The 23,632-nt window shown below is 50.5% G+C and overlaps 1 protein-coding gene across 4 annotated transcripts in view; it reads right to left on the minus strand.

Annotated features, from left to right (window-relative positions):
* Positions 1–23,632, minus strand: part of LOC142573098 (2-Hydroxyacid oxidase 1-like) — a 192,075-nt gene that overhangs the window by 28,731 nt on the left and 139,712 nt on the right. For 2 of the 4 annotated variants that reach the window (XM_075682623.1, XM_075682622.1), the window contains 2 exons: positions 21,623–21,692; positions 2,988–3,205 (listed from right to left, as the gene is read on the minus strand). In XM_075682623.1, the coding sequence (XP_075538738.1) occupies positions 3,138–3,205; positions 21,623–21,692 (138 nt within the window). In that variant the 3' untranslated portion in view covers positions 2,988–3,137. Of the gene's footprint in view, positions 1–2,987; positions 3,206–21,622; positions 21,693–23,632 lie in introns of those variants that run through there. The other 2 variants (XM_075682621.1, XM_075682620.1) reach the window with 1 other exon arrangement.

The raw sequence follows: 23,632 nt of genomic DNA on the forward strand, positions 1-23,632 counted from the left end.
CTTTTTGTGTTTGAAATACGATTTTGACACCAATATAGCTGGGGTAGTTGCCAAAGAATGCTACACATTAATGAGTTGGCACAGGTAGCCGGGATTAGAGGAGACAGTTGCCGTGCTCGACGTCACAGGTTCGCTTTCCTCAACGACTACACGTTATTTTATTTTTCTTAAAGCGAAGCAAGTCAGCAGCCTATCTACCTACCGCAAACCGCCAAGAATGAGGAAAAGAACGCTTCGCATTAAAAAAAGGTAGGGGCAGATAAAAAGATTGAGGTGCCTAACGTAGGCGTTTCACGTGTATTGGGATGGACCTACTGACTGATGACAAGTGTAATGGCAGAGGCTTATGAAAGTCATTTCTTTCTCTGCAGGGAACAGAATTTAACGCACGGCAACCACAATAGTGGCTTGATGAATCATGGTTATAACGATGTGCTTAGACGACGGGACACAGAAAGAATACACAGAGCACAAACGCCGTTGAAGTTCGGCGTCTGTCCTATGTGCGTTCTTGGTGTGATCCGCACTCAAAGCGCGCCAGTACAACCATGTTCAATCAAGCGAGCAACCAACTAGACACTTACTCACAATAGCGGGTTCACGAGACACAGGAAGGAGTTCGGCACCATGGGTTTGTGATATGGTACACTAGGCTTTCTACAAGATTAGCGTCGTTGCTCATCGACCTATGAAAAAAAAAACGCATTTCTTGACGTGTTTTATTTGCCCATACGAAAAGAGTAAGAAATTTCGCATAAGTATCGAACGTGGAATTTTCCATAGAAATGAAGCGCGCATGCCTTGGCTGTCTTATCACTGACAATTTCAATCTTGATTCAACGCGGCTCTTTCCCATGTCGTGCAGCACCCTGCAGCCAGAGCCTGAACTGTATCGGATGCCCACAGTTCGTTGAGACGTATTCTTTTTGAAACAATCACATCGGTCGTATTGACCAATCAACGCGCAGCACTAGTCAGAAGGGCTAAAGTTATCGGATCCGAAATTCGGCCTTATGTGAGCGCGTTTGTTTGTGTTTCGTGATATGTGGCTTGCGGGAAACGACGAACCGTGTTTCTTTTTCTATTGTGCGCATGGAAAGAAATTCTCCATTCCACTTGTCAAGAAGAAACTGTTTCTCCGTTGTAATGTGTCCATAAATTTTCAAGTTATGAGACCTCTACTATGGATACTCAGCTTTGGGGCATGCTGGATAACGTTCAAAATACAGTATATTTATTCATTCGAACACGCGTTTTAACAAAGGCCTACGAAATTCACCAGAATTACGTCACTACATATAGGTAATCTGCCCAGGTGGACGTCATTTGCAAGAAAATCCAAAGCAATTCGTTGACTAAGTAAAAATTTACACTAATATACGTTTCGTAAGAAATTTACAGAGCATATTTATATAGACACGTTTAAGGGGGGGAATTCTCATAACAACTGTAGTTCTGTATTTATAGGTTTCAATATGGCCAAGTAGACTTAAATAATCGGCGTCAAATTGTTCGCTCAATTTACCTGATTATACACGCTGAACGGCGAAGCGCGGCTTGCTGTGCCTCCCTTCTCAGGCATATTGGGGCGGCTTAATTTAAAGCTTTGATGTCCCGTATCGCGCCATAGGGCAGTACGTCCGTCTCGTCCCTGCTGCTAAAATGACTATGCGTTGGATTGGAAGCAGCGCGAAACGTTAATTGGCTCCAGATAGTTGAGAGAGGGAAGCGCGACGGCAACTTCATTTTTCGCCACCCTTCTACGTAACATGGTGGGTTGGACGGCAAGCCGCGCTTCGTGGTGCTGTGAACGTGATCAGGTAAATTGAAAGAATGATTCGAGGCCAATTATTTTGATCTGCATGGCCATCTTGAAATGTGAAAACATGGAATAGAACTATTACGACGACGCCAATTAACTTTCTATAGTATAAACAGGCGCCGTAAAGCTTATCTGTTAAATGTTAGTCAGTTTAATCAATCTATTTGTGAATGAATTGCTTTCGGTTTTTCTTGAAAATAATTGCCCGCCCGTGCAGATAATTCACATGTAGTGGCGTAATTAAGGTAAATTTCGAAGGTAAAAAATGCTGTATACAAAAAATTCATCGACCATTACGACACTTCATAATGCGATATAATGGCTGGCGCGGATAATCTGTATCGTGGGCCACACAGCAAACGGAGCGAAGTGTGGCGCAACTGCCTCGCTAATCCTGAGATCGCTAGATGGAGCGCGTGGGTGAGGCGTGGGCACGATTCGCAGCTGCCGCCGCAGACAGACCTCCGCTCATGCAGTGCTTTGGTGAATAGACGACCTGTGCTACTCTGGCGCCACTTCGTAGCCATCGTGGCCACATAGTCCGTCTTGTGCTGCACTACACTTTTATTCTCACGCTTTTCAAATACCCTCCTCCATCGCTTTCCGCCTCGTGCTTCCGCTGCACCCTCCTCCTCCGCTTTCCTCTTCGCGCTCTCTTCGCTATCGCCGTCTTTCATCGCCGCTCTCATCCTTCACTCTGCTCGTTCGCTCGGTTACGATGTACGACGCCGACGCTCGCTGCAGGAACGGGCGGCTAAGGGAGGCGCTCTAAAAACACTGTTCACGTAGCAATAGAAGGTCACTGAAGTCAAGGCGGTAAATGGGGCTAGTTGGTCTGCCACGCAGGGATCCTAAGTAGGGCTAAAATGACAAGGACAGAGAACAGCACCAGGACTTATCATGTCTGACCATCTCTGTCTTCTTAGCGCTAATTACGATTTCTGTATGCGAATGAGATGCAAACTTCAGGAGTGGGAACTTCTGGAAAGTGCCAAGTGTACGTCATGAACAAACACGTGAATTAATACAGCGCAGCGCACGAACATCGCGTAAAAATCTATTAGCTAAAATTAATTTATTGCAGATCGTAATAAATTATTACACTGGTATACCGTTTGGCGGACTGTCATTCGTTTTAGCTGATAAGTTAAAATGCCGCGCTAAATCAAAATGAAGATAGGGGGCATTAGCGACACGACATTGGGTTGTGTTATGCTTTTAGGTTCCTTTTTTGCTGATATTGTGCAGTATTTTATGTTTATTGCATAAACTATAATACATTTCCTAGGAGAGTTCACACTCTCAGCTGCCTGTTTTATAGAAGGCCATAGCGCTCCTGCCGAATCAAGTCTTGGGGCCGAAGAGTGTCCACAGACGAGTGACCTGCAACGACAAAATAAGAAGTCAGGGCGCGTCATTAAACCCTCATTGCTGTTGAAGATCATTAACAGCAGGTTGCCATTATCCCTCAAGAGAAAAGTGTATAACAACTGTGTCTTACCAGTACTCACCTACGGGGCAGAAACCTGGAGGCTTATGAAAAGGGTTCTACTTAAATTGAGGACGACGGAACGAGCTATGGAAAGAATAGTGGTGGGTGTAACGTTAAGGGATAAGAAGATAGCAGATTGGGTGAGGCAACAAGCGCGAGTTAATGGCATCTTAGTTGAAATCAAGAAGAAACGGGCATGGGCAGGGCATGTGATGAGGAGGGAAGATAACCGATGGTCATTAAGGGTTACGGACTGGAGCAAGGGGCGGCAGAAAGTCAGGTGAGCGGATGACTGCAGGGACAACATGGCCACAATAAGCACATGATTGGGGTAGTTGGAGAAGTATGGGAGAGGCCTTTGCCCTGCAGTGGGCGTAGCCAGGCTGATGAAGATGATGGTGTTGCAGAACACAAAACAACAGGCAGTTACGCAGCTGCTGGGAATGAGATGATTTTGCAGCGCCACAGGAACGACAGGAACCACTTAGTAGCGAGAGTTAAGATGTCAAAGTTGAGTTAGTTCATAGTAAGGTTTGTTACAGCGCAACACAAGACAGCGACAAAGGAAGGTCTAAAACAACGACACGGCGGTGTCATCCTTATACCTTCTTTTGTCCCTGTATTGTGTTGCGCTGTAACAAACCTTACTATGAATCCCAACCAACTGGCACAACTTGCCGTTTTGATGTTGAGTTAGTTACCAATGGCAGCGAATAAATTTTAGAGAAGCGCGTGCCGTTTTTGTCTTCATAGTATCAAAGATGACATCTTGTTCCCATTCTGTTTTCTTGTAGATGGACTCAGTCTCAGCCCAGGTATCATTTTACGGTTCCTCCATCCGTCATACACACTGGAATTCAAAATCATCAATAAGAGGAAAAGTTCAGAAGTTAAGCATGCAAGCTGCTGCTGGTTTGCTAGCCTAAAACGCCGCAGTACGAAAGGGTACTTAAAGAAAGGAAAGCATGTGTTGGAAAGCAATGTATATGCACAGACGACAGGCGTTGACCGTGTATGCAAAAGACGTTGAAAAGTTTGATTGCTATAGGCAGGCTCTATAGTTTTCTGTGAGCGTGATTCTCTAGAACATTCGTCTTCCGGTATTCTTTTCCACTTCATGTCATCTCAAACATCCCATCTCAGGAAACCCTGCATATAGCAGAGCTGGCATGTTCAGCTTCCATTAAATTCTTTCGACTTCTTTCGAGGACAGCCAACCGGTAAATTCTGCGACATCTTTGTCATCAAGTGGGCCTCGGGTAGCACGTGCAGACTTACTCTGGCCCTCAGAAGCAGGGGCGGGTCAAGGGAATCTTCGGTGGTTTCGTCGGAACCGCAGAATTACGCAAAGTTTTATCCCACTCGTTAAAAAGAAATGCAGGGAAGTGGAAGTCAGTGGGATACGTCAACTGTAGTCTGCACATTCCAGGACCATTTATAGCGCCTTAGAATGTGCTCTTTTCCGTTGTTAGGCACCTAAGGTGTCGCTTCTGATTGAGTGTCTTTAGATGGTAGTATAAGCTAAAGTGTCACTTAGTTCTGTGCGTCCTCCTCAATACTGCTATTGAGTTCTCGGGACGTAAAGGTATTCCAAACTGCTTCTATCCATTTTCTGCCATCAGCCCTCTACGATCGATGAAACATATTTCGGGCTACCCACTTTCCCCCTTTACGTGCCTGCGAAGCCACATCACGAAAACAGCTAAAACTCCCCAATCTGATATGACGTTCATTCACTGATTATGCATAAATAGACACAAAAAAGAATTAACTACTTACGATTGCACACACTTTTCGCCATCAGCCCACCGCTACTGGTAAAATGTTTACTGATGGTGCCCACTTCGCCTTTCAGCTATGTGATGTCACAAAACCACGAAAGCTCACGACCTGAACGTGACATTCACGCATTTAAATGCATTAATAGGCAGAAAAAAAATGAACTTTTTTCGAAATAACCGGAGCTACGCAAGGCACACACGCGCGGATTCCCACAGACGCCCACGCGCACTTCTGCTTCCTCGCCGTCGCGAAGCAACGGAAGTGGCGTCCGCGTCCGAATCTTCGCCTCCCCCGAGACGACTACATCGTGGTTCTCAACTCTCGCGTTACTTGCGAGATCCGAAGCTTTTCCCCGGCTAATCGTGTGGGCGACGCAGTGCGGGCTTACCTAGGCGACCCGACCAGCACAAAAGTCCAAGTGTGGCCGATCTGGGACCAGATCATCATCACCTGCAGCGCCACGGTGCTGGTCAAGGCTCAACAACTACTCAGAGATTTCCAGCTGCCGGTGGAGGACCAGCAGCTACTCGTCCGAGGTCACGCCAAGACTTCAGGGGAAACTTTCAGGGGCTTATCACCGTCAACCCTGCCGAGATCCCTCCAAAGATGAAGGCGGAACTTCAGTAGCCCCAAGGGACCATCCTTGCAGTTCGTAAACTCGGCGACACCACCGCGGCGGTGGTTACCTTCGAAGTCACGAAGCTCCCCCGCTTCCTCTTCTTTCACTGCGTGGCGACGTCTGTGTGCCCCTACCCTAACCCAGACTGCTGTGCCCAGCGTGGGACCCTCGCTCCCGAACGCCCCACCGACCACGACTGCCACCCCACGTGCCTCCTCTGCCACGGTGCTCACGAAAGCGCGGCTAGAGGCTGCACGAGCAAATACCGGATGTCCACGTCACCCAAAGCACATCCTCGAGGGCTCACGTTACCGCCACTCGACGACAAGAAGGGCGCCCACTCGAAACAGCCTGGCTTCCCACATCTGGCTGACGGTCAAGAATTTCCGCCGCTCGATGCCTCGACGGCGCCACCCCAGGTGAGTAGTTGGGCAGGAGTACTGCTTTCAGGCCTCTCCTACCCCCCCTCCCCGCTGTTGCCCCTCCCTCTCCCAAATTTGTGGCCCTCCGGAAGTAGAATGCGGTCCTGCAGAAGCAAATTGCATTACTGACAAAGCAAGTTGCATCCCTGCAACAGCGCACTTCGCAGGCGCCCGGCCCCGCGGTCTCTGTTCAGACGGTCCCGCCGGCCGTCCTCCCACAAGCCTAGCCCTCGGGCTGCGCCCACACCGAGTACTCCCTCGGCTCCCGTAGCTACGGCCACTTTTCCCACCGATTCAACTTTGGCCCTCGAGGAGCGCATCTCCCGCCTTGGCCATCTGCTCCTCCACTTCTTCCGTTCAACACGTTGCAGCTGAGGTAGTGCAGGCCATTCAGGCCTGAGCGATAACTCAGTTTAAATCCAAAACATCCTGGGTCTCGCTCTACCTCGCCAAGCAGTGTCAGTTCCGCTCCCCAGTGTAGGAAGGTGGCCACCACCACCTCGACACAGGGCAACCCGGTTGCGATTCCCCTTCCTGCCTTCCAAGGCATCGAACACGGCATGGAGGATGACATCTAAAATCTAGGATATTCATGATGGCTACTAATCGCACACCCCATCCAAATCTGCCGTCCCACTTCGATATCATACAGTGAAACTCCAGAGGTTTCGGGAACAGGCGAAAGCGCTCGCACCTCTCCCTATTTCTCCAATACCTTGGCTTTTAACAGGCCGTCTTGGCACTCCAGGAATCTGGCCGAACTCCAAACCTTTCCGGCTGCTGCCCCTACGTATGCGGCAACACCACTTGCGTCCTCGTGCATAAGATGTACACGGCGGTTCAGATCAATCTCGATCTGGACCTCCCGTAGGGCTACTGCATGGTCTCAGTGCTCTCTCAGCGGAGGGGCCAACCCTCGATTCATATTCTGAACGTGTATTGCCCCCCCCCAACTCTCGGAGGTCTCCTTCACGCAACTCTTCCATCAGCCCTTGCGTACCGCGGCCCGTCAACCACTGGGGATAGTTGGCGACTTTAACGCCCCCAGCCCTCACTGGGGCTACCCCTATGAGAAGACCCGAGGCTGACAGTTTAAGGAGCTCATCTCCTCGCTCAGTCTCACGTTGCTCACCGATCCGGTACGTGCCACACGTTGCGGTAATTCGGTCTCACGTGACACTTGCCCGGACCTCTCCTTCACCTGTAACATCCACGATACTACGTGGTAGAATCTCGATGAAACCCTCGGTAGCGGTCATTTTGTGCTCCGCATTGCCTTCACAGCGCGACAGAAAATGCGCCAACACTGGGGACAAGCCCGTCTTACCGATTGGGACAAATTCGGATTTCAACCCTTCCCCCCCCCCCTGATCCCTGATTCAGGTGAACACGCGGCGTCGGCATGCTATGTCCCTCATGCGCAACGAGCGCACGCTCAGACCCTTGCCACCTCTAACCTGACTCCTGCTATCGATCCACACCTCCTGCATCTATGGGATGCTCACCGCGGCCTCATACACCATTGGCGGCGAAACAAGCTGAACCGTAAACTCCGCTGGCGTATCGAGGTCGTCACCGCACAAGCGGCTGCATATTCTGTGCAGCTTGGCGACTCAAATTGGACCGACAACTGCACGAAGGCAGCAGGCCAGATCAGCTCCAACAGCACGTGGCGACTCTTCCGGAGCCTTCTGGGCCTCTCTACCACCCGTGGAGAAATACAGCGTCAACTCTGCTGCGCCTTGCATACCTATCAGGGCACGACGGATCAACTCAGAGGGATCTCTGCGACCGATACATATGTCGCACGGTCGACACCGTGGGCCCAGAATATACATATTTCGGTTCCCCCAACTCCCACTTCGACGCTCCAAACACGCTCCCCGACTTGCGGGCTGCGCAGGTGAAAATGCGACGGGGCACGGCTCCTGGCCGGAATGGCATCAAAGTGTCGCTCCTAGCCAATCTCCTCGACCAGGCTCTTTTATCGCTGCTCCACCTCACTAACACGATATCGGAAGGCTCGCCGCTCTAATCAGAATGGATCACTTCGCTGGTCACATTCATCCCCAAGCCGGGCAAGCCGGTTAGCAATGAGGCCCTGAGACCCATATCTCTCACCTCTAGCGCCGGTAAACTCATGGAAACTATGGTCCGCGACCACTTATCCGCCTACCTGGAGGCCAGGGGGACCTTTACCGACACGATGTTTGGCTTTCGTCCGTATCTGTCGGCACAGGGCGTCTTGCTGAAGCTCCACAACGACGTCACAGAGACGACTCCTATGCGCCACAATCTCTAACCCGCTCCCTCCCTCTCTGATAACGCAACTCTGGCCCTAGAACCTATGGGTGAAGCCACTCGCCCGCAACATGGATCCCGAACAACACCACGGTCGCAGGCAAGCGAATGCTGCTGCCCCTGAGGCGCGCCACTTCGATCGCCTTGGCGCATTCTATGTGGACGCCTCGCGCCCTTCCCCCTCGCGTCATTTCACGGCCGCTGTGATCACCGATGGTCAGCACGTCGATGGCCTCTCCTTCAGAGCCGACAGTGTAAATCGTGCTCAGGAGGTTGCCATCGTTTGGCCGCCTCCTACCCCACCACTCGCGCTATCTTGACATATTCGCGCTCAACCTGTTCTCGATACATCCAGGGATCCATCGCCACGCTGGCTGCTAGGCTCCTTCGGGCCAACTCCTGGCGCTTCAACCCTCACTCCAGTCTGGACCCCAGACCACACAGGTCTTCACAGCAACGAGGCGGCGAATGCCGCTGCCCGCGCTTCTCTCCTCCGGGACGGTGCCCCTCCATATCCTAAGTCGGATCCTGGCAACTCGAGCCTCACACGCTACAGCGATATTCTGGGTTGTGATCGCACTTCGGGCCAGCTCTACCCCGACCTTGTACGCGGGTTGGCGAAAGCTGACGAACGACTACTACGCCGCCTGCAGACCAAAGTCCGGTGGTCCCCCGGCACTTCATGCCGGAAATGCCCGACTCTGGTATGCACCCGGTCCCCGCCGACACCTTTCACGTCGTGGTTTCGTGCCCCGCTACTCCACTCTATTTCTCATCCCCTCATTCCTACTAGAGAGGCTTGGGAGCTGTACCTGCTCGGCTGCTCTACCTTGGAAGCTCACCGTTCCTTGGTGGTTGGCGCCCGGGCCGCGGCCATCTTCAATGGCGTTGCGGACTAGGGGTTGCCACTCAGGCGCACCAAGCAACTCCCTTATTAACTTCTTGAATAAAATGTTTCTAACGCCACCGCCACGAAACAACGCTGCGGGTTACCGCCCGGTTTGCGTTGGCGGTTACGTACATTTGGCATCAGGATATTGGAATAAAAATAGTTTAGAATAGTTTTACGTTACAGAGTCCCTTATTTCTTCATAGAGCCATGACAATATTCGACGATCGTTCGGCAATACTGAACTCACAATGCGATCTTAAGTTGTTCAATGCGACGCCGGATAGACGTTTGTTTGCGACGGAAATTCTCCACTGGTACTTTCAGACACATAAGCGGCCTTGGGCACGCCACAACGTTGTGAACTTGTATATACACACCTCCCCGTCATATCGTCATCAACACCCCCAACGCCACCATCACCATCATCATTCAACAGCTCCTTTCCTGCTTGTCCGTTTTTCCCTGTGCAGAGTCGCAGGCCAGAGCAAGTTATAGCTCAGGCCAACCTCTGTGCCACCCGGTAAAAATTTTTTATAGCGAAAGCTGTATATGACTAACCTTCCGTAGTTTTTCGTTGTCCGGATACAGAAATGGACTTAGCGATTCCTAACAGACCCATGCGGGTGCAGTGTAGCGGCGCAGATGTGAAAATGCGCAACAGATTAAAACGCTCGCCGTGAACAATAGCATGACGTGAAGGTTATCGCAGTATATGGGCGTCTTGCGCTGGAATTTGATAGAGCCACTGGAACAAATTTCAGAGTACCGCATTCGTTTTCCCCGCGCCGCCGACGCATTCATTGGCCCAACCGTACCATGTGACCTCTGAGGTGCCATATACCTTCCAAGCGCCGGGCGGGCCGGCTGAGTTAGAGCGCAGGCAGCGCAGGTTCCCTACGCATTTTTTTTTGTGTGTTCCGATTGTCGCGCTCGCATTTGACTGCAAGGAAATCATGCCTGGCTGCTGCGCTGTCGGATGCAGCAACCGAACTGAGTCTGGAAAGACTTTTTTCTAGATTCTGACCGGGAAAAATGACCGAGAGCGTCGTTCTGCGTGGTTACACAGAATCGGCCGGGAGAACTTCAAGCCTACAAAAAACACCCGCGTGTGCGAGGTATAAGTACACCTTGCTTGTGCTTTTCGGCACTGTTTTAGAAGATATTTAAGCGAAGTGCACGCGGTGTTAGCGATGCTACGACAATAGGAGTTCATTGCAGGGATCGTTCGCGTCTTGCACGCTTGATGCGGGTACACGTGTACGCGTTTGTTGCTCAACACACGCGGTTATTCCTTGCTCGTGGCACGCGAAGGCACACTTGTCGCGCGAGAATTCCACGTCCTCACGTGCACCAGGTACTCGCATGATATCTCCGCGCACGTGAGCGCGCTCTCGCCTCGAGTCACTAGACCCATATGGCAGTTGTTTTTCGCAGATCGTGACGATCGCAGTCAATAAAAACATGGTCAATACGAGGCCCATGATACTTCCTTTTTTCCACTTATCCTTTGCTCATTTATACATACGCATCTCGAGCTTGAAACCAATGGCCAGGTGATATTCACGACACATGCTTCAAATTTTGAGCTTGTAAGCCGAGCTCATGCAATGAACTGAAGTCAGAATACATATTATGTTTTATGATGAAATACTACGGTGCATAACCAAATAATGTTGTGCTTGATGCATAACAGGAAATACAAAACAACAGAACACCCAGTAGCTTTGGTTTCACTCTGTCACTATGCATGTTACATTAGCCGCTCTAAAAGCACAATAATTTTATACATCGCCTATGTAACTTAGAAAAAAAAAGTGCTGCGTCACCAGCGGGCGTTTCTGCTTTTTTTTTTACACAGGCAGCAAATCTTGGCAGTCTAAGAAAACAGTCATAAATAAGTTGAGAAGAGTAGCCGCTCATGGGGGGTGGGGGAACGCACAAGACAGCCGCGTTCATAAATCGCAATGTAGCAAACTCCCGCTCATTATCAGTGTACAGGAGTACCTATACGTTGCTGTAATCACGCAAATGGCTCATATTGGCCTTCCACAAGATTTAGTACGCAAAATGGTCATCAACGTTGGTTTTTAAGCCTGCTGTGCACAGATCGTCTTACGATCACGGCCAAACACCGGTGCGCATACGGCAGTCGCAGTGTGTCGAGCGTATACGGCGAACAAAGTTGCCCTGCAGAATCGAGGACGCACGGTATCCGTTTACAAAGTAAATTAGATGTTACCGATTTAGCTTGTGAAATTATACAATGAACGTACGTGCCTGTGACACTGTGAGGTGTTAGTTTCGTCCTGCTTGGAAACATTCAATAGAGGCCGACGGCGGTCCACGATGTTCATGCCGAAAAGCACAAGCTTGCCTCATTTTGGCTCGAAGTGACGAAATGTTTCCTTCGTAGCTCGCTCCGCGGAAGGGGAAAAACGCGTACATAAGCTCCCGATAGCAGCGCTAAGCTGCTGCCCACAATCGTAGCACAGTTCCAGCAGTAAACACGATCGGCGTGCAAAACAACCACCGGCTGCATTACTTCGCACAACATAACATTTTATTTTCGTTCTTAGCAACCATTATCCCCGGGCACAAAGTATTTGTACTTCAGTAAACACTCAACCCGATGTGTCACCGAATATCAAGCTCTTCCAACACGGCGGCTTTCCCGCGACGCAGTCGGCTTGGAAGGTATATGGCGGTGGCCACTCAGTGTTGCCAGTTAAATCCCGACCTTTGCGGTACTCTGAAATTTTGTCCAGTGACTCTAGAGTTTGAGGTATAGTAGCGATGCCTGGTGGCGGCGCGCGAAACGTTATCTGGGTAGTACCAGCTTGGCTAGTATTGAGCCCTGGCTGTAGCGAAGCACGTTACTAGCCCGAGTTTTGCGTCGATTCGCGCTTTTTTCTGCCCTGTTGCGAGTGCGAAAAAGCTCGTCACTTCTCACAGACAACGCTGCGATTTCGCCGAAGCCTATAGTTTAATGAAAATGGACTCTCTGTGAGACGTAATGCTGGCAGCAGAAGGAATCGGCGACGCCGATCCGGAGAGACCTAGCTCAGCCTCGAAAAAGCGTTACTTCTGCGTCATGGGCTGCCATGAATAAGAAGGCCTGAATCTAAACATCAGATTCTACTGTTTTCCTTCAAGGCCTCAAGAAGCAGAGCGTCGGGCGTGCTGGATAGCTGCCGTTCGTCACGCTGGCTAAGCGAAAATTCGCGCCATGCTGACTGCTTCGCCTGTCTTGAAGCTTGCTTGATTATTTGCGTTATAAAATTCGATCTTTTGCACCGACAATCCTAACGGCAGAGCCACATAGATGCAGGCATGTTCACGATTCGAGACGGTTATTTGAGCATGTTGAGGCAGCGCAGCAAGGTAGTATTGATTGCAACACATTGATGTTCGAGCGCTGTCATTAAAAGCTACATCAAGCGAGCAGCGCACGAGCTTGCGCTGCAGCGCGATTCGCACGTACGTTACTGCGAGCTCATGCATTGCATCAGTTATTTATCAGATGCTAAAGGGACAGACGGCCGCTACTACAGTGCGGGCATAACTACTTGTCTAGCGGCATACAGTCAGCAAAGATTGCAGGAGGCCCGCTGTTTCGCGGCATGTCGAAAGACCGCTGGCGTCGCGGCGCGTACCGTCGTGCGCTCGAGCAGTTCCGTACACATGATGTCTGCTTATCGCTGCTGTGAATTCATTTATAGCGAGAATTTCCTCGCGTTCGTGCGCCTGAATCTACCAGCGGGCAAACCTTGCCTGAAGTTCAACTTCGTACGCGACTGGCTTCACTTACGATTGACACCGCGCTAAAACTTCGCCGCTTATTTCTTTAATGGCGTACACACATTTGGCGTTGCATAATTTATTGCGTTTGCGCAGCGTGCCACCCCTGAAAAAATCGTCGGCGCCCGATATTCGCTGCAAGCCGTGGTACAACAAAACCGAAAGTGGCGGGTCCATATTGTAAACGTGCTTTCCGAAGCAGACGACCGAGCTTGGTACTACCCAGTTCAGGACAGAGAGCGCTTTTTAGCACCATTTTCGCAGCGCCCCCTGGTCAATGCAAGAGCCCTATAAGGAGGAGAAATATCGGCGCTAAAAACAGCTGCGTTTCGAGCGGGCGGACGCGTATAGTTCGTACACCCGAAGAACAACGTGCGTACGAGAAGCACGGGAGGGAACAGCAACGAGAATGTAGAGGGCACCGGCGCGAAACGTTGAACGACGAAGAACGTTCCCCCGATGCTGAACATAAATGACAACCGCGAGCACGGCCACCTCCGAACGAGCAACGACGCCAGACTCGCAACGCAAAAAGGAACAACCATTCCACTCTGCGAAGATGAAAGGCAGTGAAAGCACTGTGCTTTTCGTTTGAAAGCTTTGACTGTCGTCAGCTTTCACCGCCATACTATCTTGACAGAGTGGAATGGTTATTATTTTTCTCTCTCTCCAACCGGCGCCATGCCTGCTCTCGTGAGGAATAATAAGAGTTGTGACGAAGAAGATCGGCAAGCTGAAACGCCCCGTTGCCATCGCGTGGCTCGTACCCGGTGCGTTCGCTGGCTGCGCCCTACATGCTGGTGCTGAGTTTGTCGCTGCTGCTCTACGAGCCGAATAAACCTCCCTTACAGAGTCTTTATGAAATTTAGCAAAGTCAAATCTATAACGAACACATAAATGGAATCTGAAGAACTCCTACGTTGCTGGTCGGTGATGCAGCGCTGCGCATGTACGTGGTCCTTTCGCTCGTGTTTAATGCGTTATTATTCGAAGTGTCAAAGCGGAAAAAAATGAATGTGTGTGAAGCCAGCCACGTAGTAGAGGTAGAGAAGGAGTGGTAGAGCTTAGAAGCATATATTGTCACGTAGGTGATGGCCAGCTGGCTGGCACGCAGGTAGACAGAAAGGGACGCTGCGTCGGCAATAAACTTATTAGAGTTTATTGGGTGAACTTGTGCCCTGAAGCAAGCGAACGAACAACTTCTTGACGGCGAAAACAGCAAGCGCGCCTCGGCGTTCTTCGGACTGAGCCAGTGGAAGCGACGGTCCTGTATTTATGCCTCGCGTCGCGGAATATGCAAGACGCGTCCACGATCGAGACGCGTCTAGCGATGCCGCTCGCGTCGCTGCAGGTAGACAGAAAATCGGTAACGCGCATGAACGGTAAAGCCAATGTAAGCGCACGTGGCATTGCACCCCCGTGAAAAATCATCATGCCGATGATGGGGAATGATATCGAAAGAAAACATGAAACTTGTAAACATGCAATCACACATGGAAAACTAAAAAGGTCCGTTAGTCCGCTAATGCTCAATAAACTTCTTAAGGCGCACGACGTGGACAATTCAGGTCACGCGCCACGTTGATGTTGCTGTGTCATTCCACTGGGCACAACCTCGTAGATTAGCGGCCCAAGTCATGGAGTTATCTTGTAGGGCCCGTAGTAACGGCTCAAGAGCTTCCAACTGAGCCCGTGGCGCTGAATCGGTGTCCGCACCATAACGCGGTCACCGAGTGCGTACTGCTGGTCTCGTCGTCGTAGATAGTAGAGTCGAGCGTCGGCGTTTCGATACTTTTTAATACTAATTCGGGCGCTGGCGAGCTTCCTCGGCGCGTGCAAGGAAGCCGGCAACGTATGCATGATTGTTGTCGTCGTCGACGTGAGACAACATCGCATACAGCATGGTGGCGACTTGGCGGCCGAAGACAAGCTCGAACGGCGTCATCTGCGTTGTCTCATGCGGTGCGGTGTTGTACGCGAACGTCAAGTACGGAAGGACTTCCCCCAACTCTTGTGCCCGAAGTTGACATACATGGCGAGCTTGTCGGCGATGGTTTTATTTAAACACTCCGTCAGGCCATTCGTCTGCGGGTGGTCCGCTGCGGTGCGCTGAAGGCTCGTGCGGCTCAAGCAATCTGCTGAGTGAGTTCTGCTGTGATTGCCATACCTGTGTCGGTGGTAAGGACCTCGGGTGCACCATGACGGAGAACAATGTTCTTTACGAAGAATCGGGCAACCTCGATTGCACTTACTGATTGTAATCCCGTTGTCTCGGCGTATCGCGTCAGGTAGCCCGTTGCTACCACTGAATACCTGTTCCCGCAAGTTGGCGTTGGGAAGAGACCAAGCAGATCCATCCCTGTCTGCTGGAATGGTTTTCATGGTGGCTAGATGGGTTGCAGCAGGCCGGCCGGCCTTGTAGGTGGTGTTTTCCGACGTTGGCAATCTCGGCAGGTTTTCACGTAGCGTGCCACGTCCGTTCTCAGGCCGGGCCAGTAGTACATTTCTTGGATTTTTCGCAGAGTTCGAGCGAATCACAGATGTCCTGCTGTCGGGTCGTCGTGAGATGCCTCTAAAATCTCTTGCCGTAGATTGACTGGCACGGCAAGCACGTATGTCGCTTTGTACGGCGCGAAGCTTTTCTTCACTAGCATGTCCTCGCACAGGCATAGTGACGAAAGCGCGCACCTTAACGGCTTTGGCGGTGAATGAGTGTTGCCTTCGAGGTCTGCAAGGGCACAGCGTAGATCAGTATGGACACGTTAATTTTGGGCGAAGGTGTCGGAGATTATGGGCCCAAAAAAGGGATCGTCGTCATCGTATAGACGACGGTGATATCGAACTGCTGTAGTCGCATGCTACAACGAGCGAGGCGACCTGACCGGTCTTTCTGGTTAGCGATCCAGCACAGAAGGTGATGGTGACTGACGACCTTGAAGTGTTTCCGGTAAAATTACAGCCGAAATTTTGTGAACGCCCAAAAGACAGCGAAGTACGCCTTTCCGGTCGTTGAATAGCTCAATTCAGCTATCGACAGGGACCTTCTCGCGTAGGCTATGGCTGGCCCGAGGCCGTTCTTCTTTTGAATCAACGCCGCTTGCATCCCTGTGGATCTCCATGTCACCGCTCTCGTTGAAGTGGCCGAGCATTGGCGGTGACTGCCAGCGTTCTTAAAGTTCGCGAAAAGCATCTTCTTGGGGCTTCTTTTAAGTAAACTGAACGCGGGCTTTCGTAAAGCGAGTGAGAGGCTCGGCGATTCGTGAGAAATCTCGGACAAGCACCTGTAATACGCACATAGCCCTAAGAACCTACGAACAGCATTCTTGTCGCTGGGCGTCGGGAAACATTCGATGGCTGCTGTCTTTTTGGAGTCCGGGTGCACGCCTTCGCGATTAACTACGTGGCAAAGAAACAGGAGCTCTTCGTAGGCAAAACGACATTTCTCTGGCTTCAGGGTGAGTCTCAACGCCCTAATCACCTCTAGCACGGTCTGGAGCCTGCTGGGGTGCTCGTCCAAGGTGGATGGGAAAAGGACAACGTCGTCGAGATATACAAAGCATGCCTGCCATTTCAGGCCCTACAACACCGTGTCCATGAAACGCTGATATGTCGCTGGCACTTAGCATATTCCGAACGGCATAACTTTAAACTCGTAAAGTCGGTGCGCCGTGATGAAGGCAACCTTCTCCCGGTCCATCTCGTCGATCTCAATCTCCAAGTAGCCGCGCCGGAAGTCTATCGACGAAAAATACTTGGCACCGCACAGTCACTCTGACGCGTCGTCGATTCTCAGAAGCCGATAGACGTGTTTTTTCGTGACGCTGTTGATACGCTGAAACTCGCACGGTACCCTCTTTCTTTACGAGCAACACGGGTGGAGATCATGGCCTCTTGGAGGGCTGAATGACGTCGTCGCGAAGCATTTATTCAACTTCTGTTTTAATTGTTTCACGTTCTCGCGCTGAAACGCAGTAGGAACTTCGGTGGACAGGACGAGCCGATTCATTGGTAAGAATGCGATGCTTCGCTATCGTCGTTTGCCGGATGCTCGAAGACATTGAAAAACGTTCGGCATATTGCAGAATAAGGCGACTTAGTTTTCTTGCTTTTGTTGAGGCAAGGAGGGGGTAATGTCGAAGCTCACCTCATCAGTCAACGTCGACGACGCTTTATGGGGCGGCTCAGAGCGCTAAGGTGTCGCTTATTTTGGCAAATTCTTCCAAGAAAGCGACCGTCGTAACCGTGTTCAGGTGCTTGTGTTCCGTCCTGTAATTGGTTATTAGAACAGCAAGGGGCCTTCACGCGGGTGAACGACACCACGTGCGACGCAAATTTATCGATAGAGAAGCAGCGGCAAGTTCGCTTCGATGATGAACGCGGCGCGGTGATAACGGTTTATCTGCACTGTTTCTGACTGCTTTGTCATCAGTGTTGTGGTTGTCGTTTGTAGGTCGATCACCGCACAGTTTTCGTTCAGGGATTCCATCGCGAGAGCACTTCTGTAGGATGATGAAGTTCACAGGGTAAGTGTGACCATGAACAGCCACTCGCGCAGTGCATAGTCCCGCCGAGGCTATGAGGGGGCCTCATTCCATGCGTATTTGAGGACCCTTGAGTTGGGCGAAAGACAGCGTGTCTGGTTCCGGGATCACAAGGACGAGATGTCTTGCTGGGATGCCTTCAAGGACAAGCTGTGCGACCCCTTTGGAATGAATGAATGCCTTTATTTGATAGGGTTAAAACCCTGCAGGACATGAGAAGGTGGGCGGTGACAGACACAGCGGCAGTCGCCGATTGCAGACATCGGCAATCGCGGCAGTCGCCGACCGGCGACTGCCGCGATTGACGTCACAGCGGCCTCGACCAATCACGGGCAACAGCGGCGTTCGCGCGATGCCCTCAGGCGCTGGTGCGCGTTTACTTGAAAAAACAGCCGCTTGCGTTTGTTTCCGCCCTTTTTGAACCAGATATTCGTGTTCAGGGGACTCAAAACTGTGGAATGCCGCAGAGAACTCATTTTTTTCGAAAAGTGTTTCAGCTTCCCTTTAAGGATCCTACCGGTAGGCTTCGCCGCTGTGCTCTGCGGCTACAAGGTTATTCCTATATAGTAGTGTACAAGTCGGGCCGCCTACATGAATACGCAGACTGTTTATCACGTTATCCAGTGGACGAACCAGCCGCCATCACTGACACCGATACCGACGCTTGCGTTTTCTCCCTTTCTCAACTGTTCCGTGTTACCGACGAGTGACGCCGTGATACCACTTTGCACGTTATCACTGATCACTTGGAATCTTTGCCTTCCGATTCATCCATTCACTTGTTTGTACTCCGGGATTGTGTCTGGAAATGCGTTGCGGCTTGTGCGAAATGCCAGCGCCGAAAAACACCATCGACGCTCCCTGCCGGTTGCCTTGAACCGCTCGAGGTCTCGTCGGAGCCGTTCTTCCGCGTTGGTTTGGACTTATTTGGCGTTTTCCCTCTGTCAACGTCGGGCAGCAAGTGGGTCCCTGTGGCGACAGATTAGGCCGCGCCTTATGCAATCATCTGAGCGCTTCCAACAAACTGCGGTACAGATGTCGCCGATTTTCTCTTACGCAGTTCAAAGCCTTCTGCTCACTGACCGCGGCCGGTAATTCATTTCAAAGTCATCGCCAACATGCAGCAGTCCTGCTCAACCAGACACAAGCTGACGACGTCTTACGATCCGCAAACCAATGGTCTCATGGAGCGTCTGAATCGAATTCTCAGAGACATGCTTGCAAATATGTCTTGTCTGACCATACTGATTGGGACCTTGCTCCACCATTTCAAATTTGTACGTAATTCATCGCGCCTCGACACTGCCGCTTATTCCCCGTTTTATCTGTTGTTCAGCCGAGAACCAACATTGCCACTGGACACATCCCTTCCATCCGCCACAGCAGCCGCCAGCAAATATGCACTCACCGCCATCACCAGGGCAGCGCAAGAACGCGAAATAACTGCCGCTCCCCTCCTGACTTCCCAAGAGAACCAACTAAGTTTTTACGATCGACAACAGAGAGACGTGCACTTTTCGCCTGGATCTCTTTTACTGCACGACCCGTCGTGTTGGGCTGTCAGAAAAATGTATCGGCACATAGGCCCATACCGAGTGTTGTGTGCCCTGACTCCGGTTACATATGAAATCGCTCTAGTCGATGCCAGTACCTCATCTGCCTCGCATGGCAGTGATATTGCGCATGTCTCTTGTTTCAAACCCTATTACCCTCTTGTCAACACCGATATTTCGATGCACCGGGACGATGCTTCTTCCGCCCGAAATAATGCTGAATGCATATTGCGCGTTTCTTTTCCACAATGCGTGCGGGCGCCCCGACGAAGACGAACTGCGCCTAATTCTTGAGCCGTCGGCTGAATAGACCAGCACCGCAGTTGTTTTTGTAAACATATACTTTAAATAGTCTTCAGTGTTTAATCCATGGTTCGCATAAGAATGTTTTTCTGGGCCGTTCTCTTGTTTCGAAAGCGCATTCACCTAATTCTTGCTAAAACATCTGGTAGAATTGACAGACGCTGCATATAATGGCTGCGCGCCTGACAACGCTTCCTAGTAAAGAAGTGCTTGCGCTTTCAACATTAGTTCAGCTATTGAGTGCCTCTGCTCGCCTATCTGATACTCCGTATCAATGAAGTGGCAGTGGGCACACAACTTCATGTTACACTGCGGACGGGCACTTCAAGGAGAAAGTTGCAGCCTTTTGGGAAAAGTCTATTGTAGGCTATACATTGGAAAGGGCGTGGAATGTAGATTGCGCTTCGCGTGTGTCAAGCGGAACAGCTAAAATCTGCTGGAGGTAATAACGACTGTAGTAACGCGATAGCCTTCGGTCCATGCGCGCCTTGTGTGTCGTTGCCCAGACACACAAGCCGATCACGTTGTCGCCCCACTGCAATGAACGCTGCTGCTCAACCCGCCTCATCCTCTGTTAAATGGGTGTATCTAAAGGGATAAACGCTACTGTACTCAAACGTGTGATCAATACACAAGCACTTTGCGGAGAATAAAGTCATGGCGATATACAAAAAGCGCTTAATGATGAGTTCTTGTGATCAGTTCAGAAGACACCGCACCATAACGCAAGTTTAATGCATCCAACGTGTGTGGCAGTGCTGTCGAAAAAGTTTGTGCCCAGTTGCAGTTAGTCTTAGGCAAGAAATGTGGATTTGCTTTCTGCTAAAAACAAGTATCGGAGGTTCTTGCAAGCGTTTACCCTACAACATCAGAGGGCGTTAAGCTGTCAAGTATGCTGAAGTTAAGAAAGCGCCCCATTCGCCTCTGTCGGTGTTTTACGTTCGTTTACAGCCTACGAGCTCATTCGGAATGACAAAAGGCGCTCCCTTGAAATGCGAAACATTCAAACAATAATTGTCTGTTACCGATATCTAAAATTATACAAAGAATTTTAAGCAACACGCTTTTCCTTATTGGGAAATTCACTTAGTTTGATTCGTTAGGCGTGCGTTCGAGTTTTCTCATTGACTGCTTATCAGCTTTCATTGCCTATATTGTGTTTTCCGATTTGTTACACTTGACGCACTATTGTAATGTTTTGTACTGTATATATACAGTATAATACCTGCTCATTGTGTCAGAACAATTACTTTAAGTGTGTTGGATGCAGTATGTGGACAGAAAAAAAAAGTGGCTTCTCGTGCGCTTAGCAAATCGATGTAAAGCCACGGCAAGCGCAATATGATTGCTACCTTTCAGATTCACAACTGAAAGCTTCGCAGTTTTCTTACCATGAAAATGAGCTACAGACATTCAATACATAAATCAGGTCGCAGTTTGCGAACTATTTAGAGTGCCTATTTAGGCCAACAATGTACCTAAAATGAGGTACCTCATGTATCGAGTCTAAAATTAGGTATCTGCTTCTGAGTTATGACTATATCTATGCGTGCAAGGAAAAAACAGCAATCAGACTTCCTTGGTTCCTTTGGCACGGAACTATATTGCTACGACAACAATTACTGCATCACCTGCCACCAACTATACCGCCAACCATAAACAATATTGGCCAGAAACTGCTTAGCGTGCATGAGCAACCGCTTGGAAAACACCACGCAACCGAAACTGGACTTCAGATATGTTGCGTTTGTGCGCTGGGCCAATCACTACTATTTAATTTGAATTCACTATTTTGAAGCTAAAAAATCTGTATGTCTGATTCGTTACTTTTCAGGTGCAGCACAACGCTGAGCGTTCAATCGTTCTTAATGGTGCGCTGAAAGTGCTTTTGTATTTGGCTTTGTTTCTGTCGGAGAGTAACAGACTTTTGCACATATGCCCTGCTTTTATATTTCCTTGACTCCCGATTGCGGCTGCGTCAGGCTACGTTCAGAATGTCAACACAACAGTTGAGTTTGCAGATAATTTTTTACCTGCTCTTATTAGCACAATGTCATGTTACGTACAGGTTACGGCAGTATGTTCAGTTATGCTCACCCATTAATGCGAGAGCCCTGTCAAGTTCCGTCCTGAAGACGTCCAGCATTTTCTTGACACCAACGGTTCCCTAAAATAAGAAGTTGCGGTCAAGATATGCTTGATGTATTTCTTAAATAGAAATTTAACAAAATGCTGCCGTTCCTGTCTTCGCGCTACCAAGCACGACCTCACCTGTCGATAACCTCCGCGGATTTTCACCAAAAGCATATACTTGGGTTTAGCGCCGTTCCATATGGTCATCTCCTGCGGCAGGATCTATGATGCTTGGTTATTGGTTTGGTGCTTTGAAATTTCGAACACGGCGAAGCAAGTTTACTTGAGTGAGCAGTGTCTAGTTGGTAATAGACTCAGTTCCATTTTTTTTCATGCTTTAGTGATCAATACTGGCCGAAGACGGCACGTCGCCGGAGCCATTGTTTCGACGAAGACGCCTGCCTACATATTGTTACGCATGAAGAAAACGAAGACCAGTGAACGTGCTTGCGGTCCCGAGTGGAAGAAGAAAGCAGAAAACGACGCTCAGTTAATAAACCAGCTGACCGCTCTTGCTCTCACCTTCGCGACCTAAACTAAACGGTCCCCTTCATCCGTAAGGGTTATAAACGGTCTCCTTCGCGCGTAACAAAGTGGTGGAGGTGCTGGGTATCGCTCACAACAACGGAACCATCACTGCCGCAGCTTCGTCGAAGCCGTCGACTTGCAGGCCTCCCGCCATCAGCCGTGACCATCTTCGACATGCCAGAAGAAGGAGCCACTCCGAGGGCAGCGCCTAGCAGTCCGCTGCCATACTACCGAGTTCCACCCACCTTCGGAGGCAAAGCGGGGGAAGATGCCGACGAGTGGCTCGTCCACTACAAACGAGTGAGCAAATCCAACGGGTGGGATGCAACCGCTCAGCTCACCAATGTGGTGTTCTCCTTGACCGATACCGCCCTCGTGTGGTATGAGAACCACGAGGACGCGCTTACGACGTGGGAACATTTTGTTGACGAGTTAAAGGCGTGTTTTGGGCACTCAGTCGCCAAAAAGAAGCGTGCGGAGCAGACACTGTCGCAATGGGCGCAGCTACCAGGTGAGACATGCACAACATACATCGAAGCTGTGCAAGGTGGTCAATGCTCGCATGTCGGAAGAAGATAAAGTTGGGCATTTGCTGAAAGGAGTGGCTGAGGATGTGTGCAATTTTCTAATTGGAAAGGAAAGCCTCAGTTCTGTGTCCGACGTCATTCGGCACTGCAGAACGTTTGAAACGCTCAAGATGCGTCGGATTGCGCCAAAGTTTGTTTGGTTGGCAGACGTTACGACGGTTGCCAGTGTGGACACGAGTCCTTGCCTCGACCTTCCTTCGACCATCCGACAGATTGTCCGCGAGGAACTTTCCCGCCGCGAAGGGTTGTTGCATTCAACTGTTGACCACCATGGCATGTACACGTCACGTGAGGCTATGACGGCGCCACATTCGGCCCCTTGGCAACCGATGGTTACCGCAGCGGCCGTGGAGTACAGCGCAGCCCCACAGTCGAGGATGACAACACGCCCGCCGACTCCGCGCTATGACCAACGCACTCAGCGCACGCCTTCTCGACGCCCGATGTATCGTCGTGACACACGCCACGAACCAACCCACTACACGCGGGAAAATGATAATATCCGCTTCATCGACGAACGACCAAGGTTTAGGCCTCTCCCGGTGTGTTATTCCTGTGGTGTCCCGGGTCATATATCGCGGTTTTGCAACCAGCGTGTCACCACGTGGTATGGCCAGCCGTCAGAGTTTTCTCGGCCCTCCGAACGGCCACACGGTGCCCCGTGGCCAGCACACGTATCGTCTGGCGACGACTATTGGCCGAGCAGCTCCCGGAATCGCTCCCCAGCATATGACAGAAGTTTGACACCCCCACCGCAACGTCGTGCTCCCCGTTCTCCCTCACTGCTGCGTCGCACCGCGTCCCCTTCGTCACCGGAAAACTAGCTAGCGCGGCCGATGGAGGTGAGGTCGCTGGAGAC

The sequence above is a fragment of the Dermacentor variabilis genome, chromosome 2, assembly GCF_050947875.1.
Source record: "Dermacentor variabilis isolate Ectoservices chromosome 2, ASM5094787v1, whole genome shotgun sequence".
Taxonomy (NCBI): Eukaryota; Metazoa; Arthropoda; class Arachnida; order Ixodida; family Ixodidae; genus Dermacentor; species Dermacentor variabilis.